The 13,243-nt window shown below is 35.6% G+C and overlaps 1 protein-coding gene across 3 annotated transcripts in view; it reads left to right on the top strand.

The window, feature by feature from the left end:
* Positions 1-13,243, top strand: part of Tcp11l1 (t-complex 11 like 1) — a 42,549-nt gene that overhangs the window by 6,611 nt on the left and 22,695 nt on the right. For all 3 annotated transcript variants that reach the window (XM_077797486.1, XM_077797484.1, XM_077797485.1), the window contains 3 exons: positions 8,865-8,997; positions 11,479-11,599; positions 12,333-12,553. In XM_077797486.1, the coding sequence (XP_077653612.1) occupies positions 8,865-8,997; positions 11,479-11,599; positions 12,333-12,553 (475 nt within the window). The remainder of the gene's footprint in view (positions 1-8,864; positions 8,998-11,478; positions 11,600-12,332; positions 12,554-13,243) is intronic.

The raw sequence follows: 13,243 nt of genomic DNA, 5'->3' as shown, positions 1-13,243 counted from the left end.
AGCAAGCCTGGCCCCTGAATCCTGTGCTGACTTCCTGTCTCATCATGTAGTCCCTTCTGTACACACTCCTGCCATTGTGATGTCATCCATCATGAGGCCCTTACCAGAGCAGAACAGATGCCATGCTCTTGGACACAGACACTATGAGCTAAATAAACCTCTTTTCTTTATACAGTATCTACCTTACATATAGCAGTGGGAAACGGACTAATACAAAGGTACATACTAAAATGAGGTTCTAAGGCAGTGTTCTCAGGTGTTCCTTTTGGCTTCTTGATTTTCCTCCTTGTAATAATAGATAGGTATGGAGGAATGAACCCAAAAGGCAAGACTGAGAGCCATGATTTGTGGACCAGATAAGGAGGCATCATTATCCACATAAAGTATAATATTGAATAATTTAAATATTTTCCCCAAACTGCTGGATTTATAGTATCACTAAAAATCACATTTGGAATTTTGCAAATTAAAATAATTCACAAAAAGAAAGTATCTATTTTCACAAATTATAGTATAGAAATATTTTAAGTGTAGAATTGCTATTGGTAACTGGTAGAGAATACTTGAAAAAGGAAAAATGGCTGGCTTGTAAGAATAGATCAGCACTAATCTGAGATGATGATTTGAGTTCAAAAGATGAATCTGTTCTTTACACATAAAGAGCCTTAGAGTAAGCCAGGTGTGGTGGTACATGCCTGTAATCCCAGCAGTTTGGGAGACTGAGGCAGGAGGATTGCAGGTTCAAAGTCAGCCTTAGCAATTTAGCAAGATCCTCAGCAATTTAGTGAGACTCTGTCTCAAAATAAAAATAAATTAATTTAAAGGACTGAGGATATAGCTCATTGGTAAAGTGCCCCTGGGTTTAATACCTGGTATTATGTATTTTAAAAAAGGCACAGTGGTACAAATAATTCAAAGAAGTTACATTAAAAGAGCCTTAGAGTCAGGAGCAGTCAAGTCTCAAAATTTAAAAAAAAATATATATATTTTAGTAGTTGGACACAATATCTTTATTTTTATGTGGTGCTGAGAATCAAACCCAGTGCTTCATGCATGTTATGGGAGCACTCTACCACTGAGCCTCAGCCCCAGCCATAACAATGTTTCCTCTAAGACCCTCCACTTCTATATAATTTACTTCTCTCCTCTACTTTCTGCTCTAGAATTTAATTACCCAGTGGCCAGTAAATGATGCTATATTTATTCAGATTACAAACATCAATTATTATTCCAGTTAATAGTTCCCATTTAGTAGTGCTTGCTGTACTCATGGGTTCTATATCTATGTATTCCATAACCAAGTATGAATTGAAAATACTAAAAAAGAAAAAAAAGTTGTAGTCTTATTGAACACAGACAGGCTTTTATTTCTTATTCCCTAAACAATACAACAGCTATTTGTGTAGCATTACATCATCTAGAGATGATTTAAAGTATATGGAAGAATACAAGATATTTAAGTATGTAGATTTTAGAATCTGAGGAGGTTCTGAAATCAATCTCCCAAAGACTCTTGAGGGATGACATAATTTTGCTTATTAAATCAGTTAGTCTGATTTACTAAATTAAATCAGGGTTTAATTAGTAAATCCCAGTTTACTAATTATGATTTTAACTATTAAATTTAACTTACTAATTAGAGTAAAGTATAATTAATAGCTTAAATTAGCAGAGCCCAATCATCATTGGATGAATAAATTTATAACACTGAGTTTTTCCCTTTTTTTAATACTCCATAAAAATGGATTGGTCGGGCTGGGATTGTGGCTCAGTGGTGGAGTGCTTACTTAGCATGCATAAGGCACTGGGTTCAATCCTCAGCATCACATAAAAATAAAACACAGATATTGTGTCCACCTAAAAAACTAAATAACAAATATAAAGAAAAATAAAGGATTGTCACTTTTTTTCCTACATTTTTTTATTGATGCATTATGTATATAACGGTGGATTTTATTTTTAACTATTCATATGAGTTTTTACCTTTTTTAAATTTATGAGAATTATGATGTCTTTATATATATATATATATATATATATATATAAAAATAAAAAACACGTATTTATTGAGTGCATACTATGTATCAGGGATCCAGCAGTGAACAAGGCGGTAAATATGTTGTCTCTGGCTTGGTGGAACCTTCAGTCTTGGGAGGAAGATAAATCAACCATTTCTATCCAGTGTAACAAGTGCTGTGGATAACCTTTGCCCTTGCTTTTTCATACTGTTTGGGTAAGATTCAACATCTACCCTCCACACGTGTCCATCTACTTATGTGTTTAGAAACCTTTCTTTAGAGTGTGTAGGCTTCTCAGATTTCAGGACACCTTAGAAAAGAAAGGTAAAGAGTACAACCATTCTAAATTAGAACTTCCTTTTATTTTGGGTAGTCTGCTAGCTTCCAAGAGGGTATGTTTAACTTATGTTTTTCTATGTCTCTGATAAGACATCAGTGTTCAAAAGATATAATAGAATTTAGCATTATGTCCACCTAAAAAACTAATTTTATATATATATATACATATATTATGTATATACTAATTATATATTTACATATACACACACATACTCTCTCTTTTTAGTTGTTGATGGATCTTTATTTATTATTTAGCTTTATACTAGATAATAAAATAAACACCAAGGTAAGATACATGTAACCTGACTGTTTTACATGGCTCTTATTATAACTCATATTCTTTTCACAAGTTGAGGTGAGCACCATGGTCTCCACCACATTGCATCTTTGTAAATTTTTCTTAATGAAATTGGTAAATTTGAGAACTCTCAAAAAATAAAACAAAATTCCCAGAATTTTTTCATTTGTATGTAGTAAATTATTCCTCTAGATATAGATCTGTAGCATATCCTGATTCTCTTAGAATTGTAGCTTTTCTCTTTTTTGATCAGATACCTTCCATTAATAATTCTGATTTTTAAGTAGTCTTTAAGTTGGACAGCTCCTGAGAACTTTCTTTCTGGTTGTCTGATGTTTGGTTCTTGGTGCCATCTGTTTTGTCCCTAGTGTGCCCTAAATACTGAGAATACACTTGCCTAGAATTTGGAGGATTCTTATTCCCATAGAATACCCCTTAGGGGACTGGGGTTGGCTCACCTAGCATAGGCGGGGCACTAGGTTCCATCCTCAGTGCCACATAAAAACAAAAACATTAAAAAAAAAAAAAAAAAAAGAATACCCCTTAGTCTGACTATCTTCTTTTTGCATATGGAGAAACCATGGCCCTAGAAAATTTAAGTGACTTTGTTAAGGTCATACTCAACACAGTCTGGAGGAAGCCAAATTTCCTCCTGATTCTGTGTCCACATTTTTTTTGTTTTGTTTTGTTTTATATGTGTGTGTGTGTGTGTGTGTGTGTGTCTAGTTGTTGATATATCTTTATGTATTTATTTATTTATATGTGCTGAAAATGGAACCCAGTGCCTCACACATGCTAGGCAAACACTCTACCACTGAGCTACAGCCCTAGCCTCCTCCACTGCTTTATGACTAGGTAATCAACCAACAGTGTTCCTTATTACTCAGATGCCTGAACTTGTTGAGAAATAGTAAGTTTTCATAAATTTTATATCAGACTTTATTTTTGCACAGTTAAGGTAAAAAAGAACTTTGAAGCCCCGATGAAAATGTCTGAATTTCTCTTTTAGAGACAAGAACCTGATGGAGTTTTCTGGGTACAATAGTGCATGCATATAACCCTAGCTACTCAGGAGGCTGAGGCATGAGGATTGTAAGTTCAAGGCCAGCCTGGGCATTTTAGCAAGACCCTGTCTCAAAATTAAAAAATTAAAAGAAAGGGACCGCTGGGAGGGAGGAGGGGAGGGGCAAGGGAAATACTAGGGAATTCTATTGGCCAAATTACATTGTGATATTGTGTGCATGTATGAATATGTAACAATCTCACCATTGTGTACAACTGCTGAGGCAGGAGGACAGAGATTGAGGCCAGCCTCACAGCCTCGGCAACTTTGCAAGACCCTTTCTCAAAAAAACAAAAACACAACAAAACAAAATACACACAACTGGGGATGTAGCTCAATGGTAAAGAAACTCTGGGTTCAATCCCCAGTGCCAGTGAAGTAGAGGTGGGGGAAGCAGTTACTCAGTGGAGTTTAATAACTCCTGAAGCTTGATACTGATATATCCACAGCAGAAGTTCCATTTGTAGATAATTGGTAACAGAAAATACAAGCTTGAAGCAAAATATTAGTAATCTTTGTGTATATCTCAATTGTGTATTTCAAATATGTTATCTGAGATAAAATGCCTATATGTGTATTTATATATTTTGTGATTTTTTTAATATTTATTTTTTAGTTTTAGGTGAACATAATATCTTTATTTTATTTTTATGTGGTGCTGAGAATTGAACCCAGTGGCCCATGCATGCTAGGCGAGTGCTCTACCACTTGAGACACATCCCCAGCCCCGTATTTATATATTTGATATTCATATATCTCACATCCCTATTTGAGTGCCTTAGAATTTTAAAACTAGCTTTATTAATGTATAATTTGTATATAATGACATGCACCAATTTTTAAGTCCATATGATTTGTGACTACCACCACAATCATGAGCTGCCAGAACATTTCTGTCATCTACCACAATTCCCTAATGCCCTTGGCAGCAAATCTCTTCCCTTACCTCCTGTGCTTCCCAACCACTGATCTGCTTTCTGTCACTATCATATTGCCTTTTTTATGATATAATATAAATGGAATCATTGTGAATGTAATATTTTATATCTGATTTATTTCACTAGGAAAAATTATTTTGTAATTCATCTGTGTTTTGCATATATCAACAATTTCTTTTTATTGCTGAGTACTATTTCATGGTATGGTTACACACAATTTGTTTATACATTCTGCAATTGATGGACATTTGGATTAGCTCCAGGTTTTGACTGTTATTAATAAAGCTCCCATTAACATTTTTTTGGGGGGGGATTGAACTCGGGGACACTGAACCAGTGAGCCACATCCCCAGCCCTTTTTTGTATTTTATTTAGAGTCAGGATCTCACTGAGTTGCTTAGTGCCTCACTTTTGCTGAGGCTGGCTTTGAACTCTGGATCCTTCTGCCTCAGCCTCCAGAGCCACTGGGATTACAGGTGTGCATCTCTATGCTAGCCCATTAACATTTGAGTAGAAGTCTGCATGGCCATTTGTTTTTTGTTTTCTTGGGTAAATACCTGGGAGTGGAATTTCTGGGTCATATGGTAAATATATATTTTACTTATTAAGAAACCACCAGACTGATTCCCACAGTAACTGTTTCATTTCACGTTTCCTCTCCCAGGTATGATTATTCCAAATATTTTACCTCTATGTCAATACTTGGTATGTTTATCTTTCTAATTTTGGCTGTCCTAATAGATATGTATTGGTATCTCACCATAATTTTAATTTGCATTTTCCTAATATTCATGATGGTAAGCATCTTTTCATGTGCTGACCAGCCATTTATGTCTTTAGAGAAATGTTTGAATCTAAGTTTAGTTTGGTTTGGTTTGGTTTTGTATAAGGGATTGAATCCAGGGTCCCTTACCCATTGAGCCAAATCCCCAGCCCTTTTTTTTTTTTTTTTTTTTAAAGAGAGAGTGAGAGAATTTTTAATATTTATTTTTTAGTTCTCGGCGGACACAACATCTTTGTTGGTATGTGGTGCTGAGGATCGAACCCGGGCCGCACGCATGCCAGGCGAGCGCGCTACCGCTGAGCCACATCTCCAGCCCTCCCAGCCCTTTTTTAAAAAAAAAAAAATTTTATTTAAAGACTGGGTCTCTCTGAGTTGCTGAGGCCCTCGCTAAGTTGCTGAGGCTGGCTTTGAACTCACGATCCTCCTGCCTCAACCTCCCCAGTTGCTGGGATTATAGGTGTGTGCCACCGTGCCCAGCCAAGTTGTTCCTTTTTTATATGATATTCTATGTACAGGTCCTTTGTCAGCAATATGTTTTGCAGATATTTTCTCCTTTTCTATGCCATGCCTTTTTTTTTTCTTTTTCTTTTTCATTAAGAGTTTTTCAGGGGCTGGGGTTGTGGCTCAATGGTAGTGCACTTTCCTAGCATGCATGACACATCGGGTTTGATTCTCAGCACTACATACAAATAAATAAAATAAAGGTCCATCAACAACCATATATATATAAAGAGTTTTTCAGAGTACAAGTTTTAATAGTCTAGTTTACCATTTTTTTTATAGTTTGAACTTTTTGTATCATAAGAAATCTACCTACCTAATCAGAGATCACAAAGATTGTCATCTGTGCTTCCCTTCAGAAATCTTATTATCTTAGCTCTTTAAAAAAATTTTTTTTTAGTTGTAGATGGACACAATACCTTTATTTTGTTTGTTTTTATGTGGTACTGAGGATTGAACCCAGTGGCTCACACATGCTAGGCAAGCCCTCTACCACTAAGCTACTCCAGCCCTTATCTCAGCTCTTAACAATACATTTTTAGTTTTTGTTTATCATAGAGGAAAGGTTTCTTTTTGCTACTGGCAATTGAACCCAGAGGTACTTTACCACTGAGCTACATCCCTAGCCCTCATTATTTTTTATTTGGACATGGTCTTACCAAGGTTCTTAGGGACTTGCTAAGTTGCTGAGCCTGGCTTTGAATTTGCGATCCTCCTACCTCAGCCTCCCCAGTCATTGGGATTACATGCATGTGCCAACACACCTGGCTATCATGGAGGAAAGAATTAAGGATCATTGTTTGCACATTAGATATCTAATTGTTTGTTCTAGAAATATCTAATGTAGGGCTGGGGATGTGGCTCAAGCGGTAGCGCGCTCGCCTGGCATGCGTGCGGCCCGGGTTCGATCCTCAGCACCACATACCAACAAAGATGTTGTGTCCGCCGAGAACTAAGAAATAAATATTAAAAAAATTCTCTCTCTCTCTCTCTCTCTCTCTCTCTCTCTCTCTCTCTCTCCCCCCTCTCTCACTCTCTCTTTAAAAAAAAAAAAAGAAATATCTAATGTAAAAAATACTTAATATTAAAAATATTTAATTTAAAAAACTATCCTTGCCTTATTGACTATATATATATATATGAATATTAGTGTAAGTATACATATGTGTATATGCCTATATATCAGGCTATTTCTGGATTCTCCATCTTGTTCAATTCACCTGTATATCTATATGCCAAAACACACTGTCTTGATGATGACTGTAGTTTTACAGTAAACCTTGAAATTACTATACGTTCTCCAATTTAATTCTTCTTTTCAAAGTAGTTTTGACTTTTCTAGGTCTTCTGCATTTTCAGACAAATTTTAGAACCAGTTTGGCAATTTCAACAAAAGAGTCTGCTGGGATTTTGACTAGGATGTGTTTAATCAATAGATAGATTTGGGGAAAATTGATATCTGTTTTCAAGTCACAATATTATTAAGATATCTGGGCTTTGATTTTGGATATATATATTATATTTTTAATACTCAGGAAGGCAATTTAAATGGTTTTGTATTCTTATTAACATTCTCTGAAGATGCTGAGGAGGAATTTTGAACATTTTCCCCAACTTCCCTTTATGTGAATAAATAAAGGTTTTTAGCAGACAATGTATGACCAACTCTCAGATTCGGTTCCTTTTTGGCCGGGAGGGGAAGGGCAGAAGAATAAAAGAAGGAAAGTAACTTAAGAACTTTATATCTGTTAAACCCTGGACAACCACTAACATTGCTTATCTGATTTTAAAGCCAGATCTTATTATCATCCCATAAAAGTAATGTCATCTTCTAGGCCAATACTTCTCAAACTGTGGTTTCTGGGACCATCAGCATCAACCGAGACTTGTTAGAAATGCAGGTTCTCCAGGTCTGTCCCAGACCTGCTAAATCATAAACACTTCCTCTGATTCTGCAGAAGTTAGAGAACTGTCAGGTTTTTTTAGGAGTTAAGAATGACCTCTTGTTCCTTGGTGTAGAACACCTGGGGAGACTTGAGAACTAACTTTCTGGAAGATAAATCTTTATCAAGATAGAAATCTAGAAAAAGAGATTTTTTTAAAAAATTAAAATTTGTTTTAATGAGTCATATATGACAGTCGAATGCACTTTGATACATCATATACAATGAAGTATAATTTCTCCGTCTTCTCGTTATATATGATGCAGAATGCCACCAGTTCTATAGTTATATATGTACATAGGGTAATGATGTCTGATTCATTCTGCTCTCCTTTCGAAAGAGATGTTAAGGGCTGGGGTGTAGCTCAGTAGTAGAGCACTTGCCTAGCATGCACAAGGCCCTGGCTTTGTTCCACAGCACCAGAAGAACCACTGCAAATAAGAGAGAACATATCTGGTATCGCCTTTTTTTTTTTTTTTTTCCTTTTAGGGAAGACAGGAGGCAGAAGGGTTAAAACATAAGCCCTTAGCTTATTGGAAAAATGAAAATCTATAAATTAAGTTTTTTAAAAAATTTTTTAGATGTTGATGGACCTTTATTTTATTTATTTATATGTGGTGCTGAGAATCGAACCCTGTGCCTCACACTTGCTAGGCAAACGCTCTACCACTGAGCCACAACCCCAGCCCTAAATTGTTTTTTGAAATCTCAATTTACTGTAATTATTTTCTGTTGACTATTCTTAGTAAACACCAGATGTTTTGAGTATTGTACATGATTGATGCTTCTAGAATTCTACTTTAAAGGAAAAAAATGACAGTAAAATAGCTAAAACTCTATTGCTGTTTGAAAATGTTGGAATATTTTAAAAGATACATAATTGAAATTATTGCCTAGTATCAGAATCACTGCCTTTTCTGTATTTTAACAGAAATTCTAGTGAAGAGAAGCAAATCTCTTACACTGGGTTTTTGTTACAGCTAGTCCTCCTCAATTTGTGACGGTAGAAGAACTCCTAGAGACAGCGAAAGGAGTCACCAACCTGGCTCTAGCCCATGAAATTGCAGTAAACAGAGACTTTCAGATTAAACCAGTTGAATTACCGGAAGGCAGGTAAGATGGTTACTGGGTTACCTCGTTTAGTAGAACACTGACTTTTCCCAGTTTTGAAAATCATTCCTAGAGTTGATGCCAATGTATTCAAATACATTTTCCTTTCATACATTATTGCTAAAAATTATTCCTATATTAGAAATTACTAGAGTTGAAAGTGAATCTCAAGGCCACTAATGCTTCAAAATGCGGGCTGGAGATGTGGCTCAGCGGTAGCGGCGCTCGCCTGGCATGCGTGCGACCCTGGTTCGATCCTCAGCACCACATACCAACAAAGATGTTGTGTCTGCCGAGAACTAAAAAATAAATATTAAAAATTCTCTCTCTCTCTCTCTCTCTCTCTCTCTCTCTCTCTCTCTCTCTCCTCTCTCACTCTCTCTTTAAAAAAAAAAAAATGCTTCAAAATGCAAATTGAGGGGCCTGGGGGTGTGGCTCAGTGGTGAAGTGCTTGCATAGCACTTGTGAGGCACTGGGTTCATTCTCAGCATCACATAAAAATAAATACATAAAATAAAGGTATTGTGCCCATCTACAACTAAAAAATTTTTTAAAAATGCAAATAAAGGATCTAGAAAGCTGTGAAAACCTTTCATGTCAGCTTTGTCCTACAGTTGGCTTTAGCATCCCATCTGGGTTTTCGTTGCACCAGTTCCTTCATTTCTTGGTGACTGTCCCATTGCACTGTGGTTATTGATTTCCTTGCATTTTTCACCAGATTGTAAACTCCATGATGACAAGGATGTTGGGTTATTCTCTCTATCCCTAGTGTCTGGCACATATAATTTTTTATTGAATCTAAAATTCTATTGATTGTAAGGTGTACCTTATTGTCATAAGAAGAAACACTATCCATTATAATTGTAAAAATGCCATTGAGTTTAAGAAAAATCATATTTCAGAGATGTTAAAATGCAAAAAAAATTGTTTTAGAATCAAGGGAATAGGAGTGTAGGTGCTCTTCTTTCAAAACAGGTCATTGATGATGGACTCTCAATGGATATGTCTGTAATTCTCTTGGCCTGTTCCTCATAGTCTCGGGTGGATACTGCAGCTCCTAAGCCTCCCAATATACACCAGCATTCCAGGCAAGAGGGAAAGGTTGGGTAGGCTAAGGTTCTCCTTTTGTTAGGAAGGAATATTATTCTTTGGAGGCATGAGGCAGATATCCCCTGTTTTTTGGTAGTTAGATTTGGTCACATGCTTCCCCAGCTATGAGTTTGAGAAAGTTAAACCAGGCAAAAGGAGTAGAACTGCTATGATTGGCGTATTAGATCACTTTCTTAAATTTGTTCCCAGGTAGAGTCCATTGCTGTCGAACTGTAAAATGCTAGGATTCTGATTAGATGGCTGCTGGGTTGGTGAGCTATCGCGTCACCTATAGGAAGCTTCTAATTATGACGTTAGGGATATTTCTTATATGTTTGCAAAGATAGTGCTATTTCACATTAACAATGAAGTATAGGTGGGCTGGGAATGTAGGTCATTGGTATAGTGTACTTAGTGTTCGTGAAGCCTAGGTTTCCATCCCCAGCACCACAGGGGGAAGAAAAACAGAATTGTTTTACTGTCAAGATTGATTTTAACAAGTCATTAACTATAAGTTCTTATAGTTTGATACTTAGTTAAGCTGTTGTCCCATATGTTATGGGAAATAGGATATTTTTGGAACTAAAGCTTTACCACTGTTTATATGCTGAATTAACTGCTTAATTATACGTATCTTGGGAAACCAATATTGGGGAATTAAAAATATTCACTCTGAATTTTCCAATAGTCTCTTTTTTTTGGGGGGGGGGAGGGTACCAGGGCACTCTGGGGTACTCAACCACTGAGTTATATCCTTGGCTTTTTTTTTGTATTTTACTTAGAGACATTGTCTTATTGAGTTGCTTAGCACCTCACTGTTGCCGAGGCTGGCTTTGAGCTTGCGATCCTCCTGCCTCAGCCTCCTGAGCCACTGGGATTACAGGCGTGTGCCACCACACCTAGCTCCAGTAGTCTTGTTATTATTAAATGCCATTAATTGGACTAATGTTGGCTACCAAATTAGTTGGAAGGTATTCTTCCTAATGAGGCACATACTGAAAAAAAAAAAATCAAACTAAAAATAATGTCAGCTGACACTATGGTGCATGGCTATAATCCTATCTGCTTAGGAGGGTGAGACAGGAGGATTGCAAGTTTGAGGGCAGCCTTTATTATTTAGCAAGACCCTGTCTCAAAATAAAATAAAAAGGGCTGGGGATATAGGTCAGTGGAACAGATTGCTTGCCTAGCTTGCAAGAGGCCCTGGGTCCAATCCCTTGTACTACAAAATAAATGAATAAATAAATATGTAAAAATAGATTATATCATTAAGTATATCTGCGAGGTTTTTTCTTGAGTCTTAAGATTTGTTACCCTAGTATTTGTGATTTTTGAAAATTGTTTGAAATTCAAGTATTTTGTTTTTTGATTATCCCCTCACCTCATCATCTCCAGCTTGGAGAAGAAAGTAAAGGAGATTGTACATAAAGCTTTTTGGGATTGCTTGAGTTGCCAGTTGAGTGAAGACCCCCCGACATTTGACCATGCCATCAAACTAGTAGGCGAGATCAAAGAGGTGAGATGAAGAGTGAATTGTACTTAGCAGTATTTATTCAATCTCTTTTCATTACTGTGCCAGAGACTTTAAAGAAATGGACAGATCAAGAAGTTAAATTATCTGCGGAAATGTGAATTGAGTATTTTTGGCTTAGTGTCCTTGTTAAAAAAAATTTTTAAGCAAATCATGGTAACCTGAAGGTATTATTACTCTTGTAAACATAGGGAAAATTTCATTTTGAAAATAACAGAATAATTTAAAGACAACAAAAGTTATTTTACAAAATGTGTTATTTATAAATTTTTAATAGGTTTGGGCACATTCAATTTATATTGGCCAAAAAGTGATTTAGTTTTTGAGATAGAGAAGGCTTTAGGTGAGAGATCTCTCTTTTTTTTTTTCCTTGCCTTTAGCTGTAGTATCAAAGAAGAAATATATCTGTGGAAGCTGAAATTGGTGGTTGCTTCACAGAGTCACATTAATAAATGTGTTTTCCTACTGTAATAGTTTTTTCTTGTATCCAGGTGATGGCTACTTAGAGCTGAAATAGAAGTTTAAATAGCTACTCTAAATAATGTAAGCAGTTTTGGGGGTAATTTTTTTTTTTTTTTAGTAAGAGGTTAAAATATGTACAACATACAGTAGCAATTGGTAAGCCTTTATTTAACTTAGATAGTCATAAATTCTTTTATGTTTAATAAAAAGTTATGTTTAAGAAATTTTGATTAAATTTAACTGTGTTCTCTTGTAGACACTCTTGTCTTTCTTGCTGCCTGGTCACACTAGATTGAGAAACCAAATAACAGAAGTCTTGGATTTGGATCTGATAAAACAGGAAGCAGAGAATGGGGCCCTAGACATTTCTAAGCTGGCAGAATTCATTATTGGCATGATGAGAACACTGTGTGCACCTGTTCGAGATGAAGAAGTTGAGAAACTAAAGGACATTAAAGAAATAGTGCCCCTTTTCAGGTATGAAAATGTGTTGAACACTCTCAGTGCACCTAAGTTTTAAACCTGTTTTCAGATTTAAATTCCTGAAGTCTAGGTTCTCAGTCATTAAAAACAATTTTTTTTTAAAGCAAACATTATCTAAAATGTAGTAAAGTAGGAAGAAGGAAGAAATTCATCCATAAATTTACCATTTAGAGTCACAATCATTATTTTCAGTTTGAAATATCTGTGTCCTATATATAGTGATACATTGTATTTTCATTTATAATGATAAATAATTTTTATGATATATAAAAATTTTATAATTATAAATGAATAGATTTAATTATTTATATATCATTCCCTCAGTATTTTGTTTTGAAAAATTCCAAACCTGCAGGACAATTGCAAAAATAGGATAAGCAACACAAGCATATCCTTCATGGAGATCTGCCAGTTCTTCACAGTCACATTTGCTTAATCTTTTTATATATACATGAGTATGTGTGGACATTCTTTTATATATTTAAACTGTAGCCAAGAAATTAAAAGAAATTTTACATTAATATAATCCTTTAGTGGGCTGGGGTTGTGGCTCAGAGGTGGAGCACTCGCCTAGCCTGCATGAGGCATTGGGTTCGATCCTCAGCACCACATAAAAATAAAATAAAGGTATTGTGTCCATCCACAACTAAAAAATAAAAGTTTAAAAAGTAATTCTATTAACAC

This window comes from Urocitellus parryii, chromosome 4, assembly GCF_045843805.1.
Source record: "Urocitellus parryii isolate mUroPar1 chromosome 4, mUroPar1.hap1, whole genome shotgun sequence".
Taxonomy (NCBI): Eukaryota; Metazoa; Chordata; class Mammalia; order Rodentia; family Sciuridae; genus Urocitellus; species Urocitellus parryii.
This window is presented reverse-complemented; position numbering and strand designations above follow the sequence as displayed.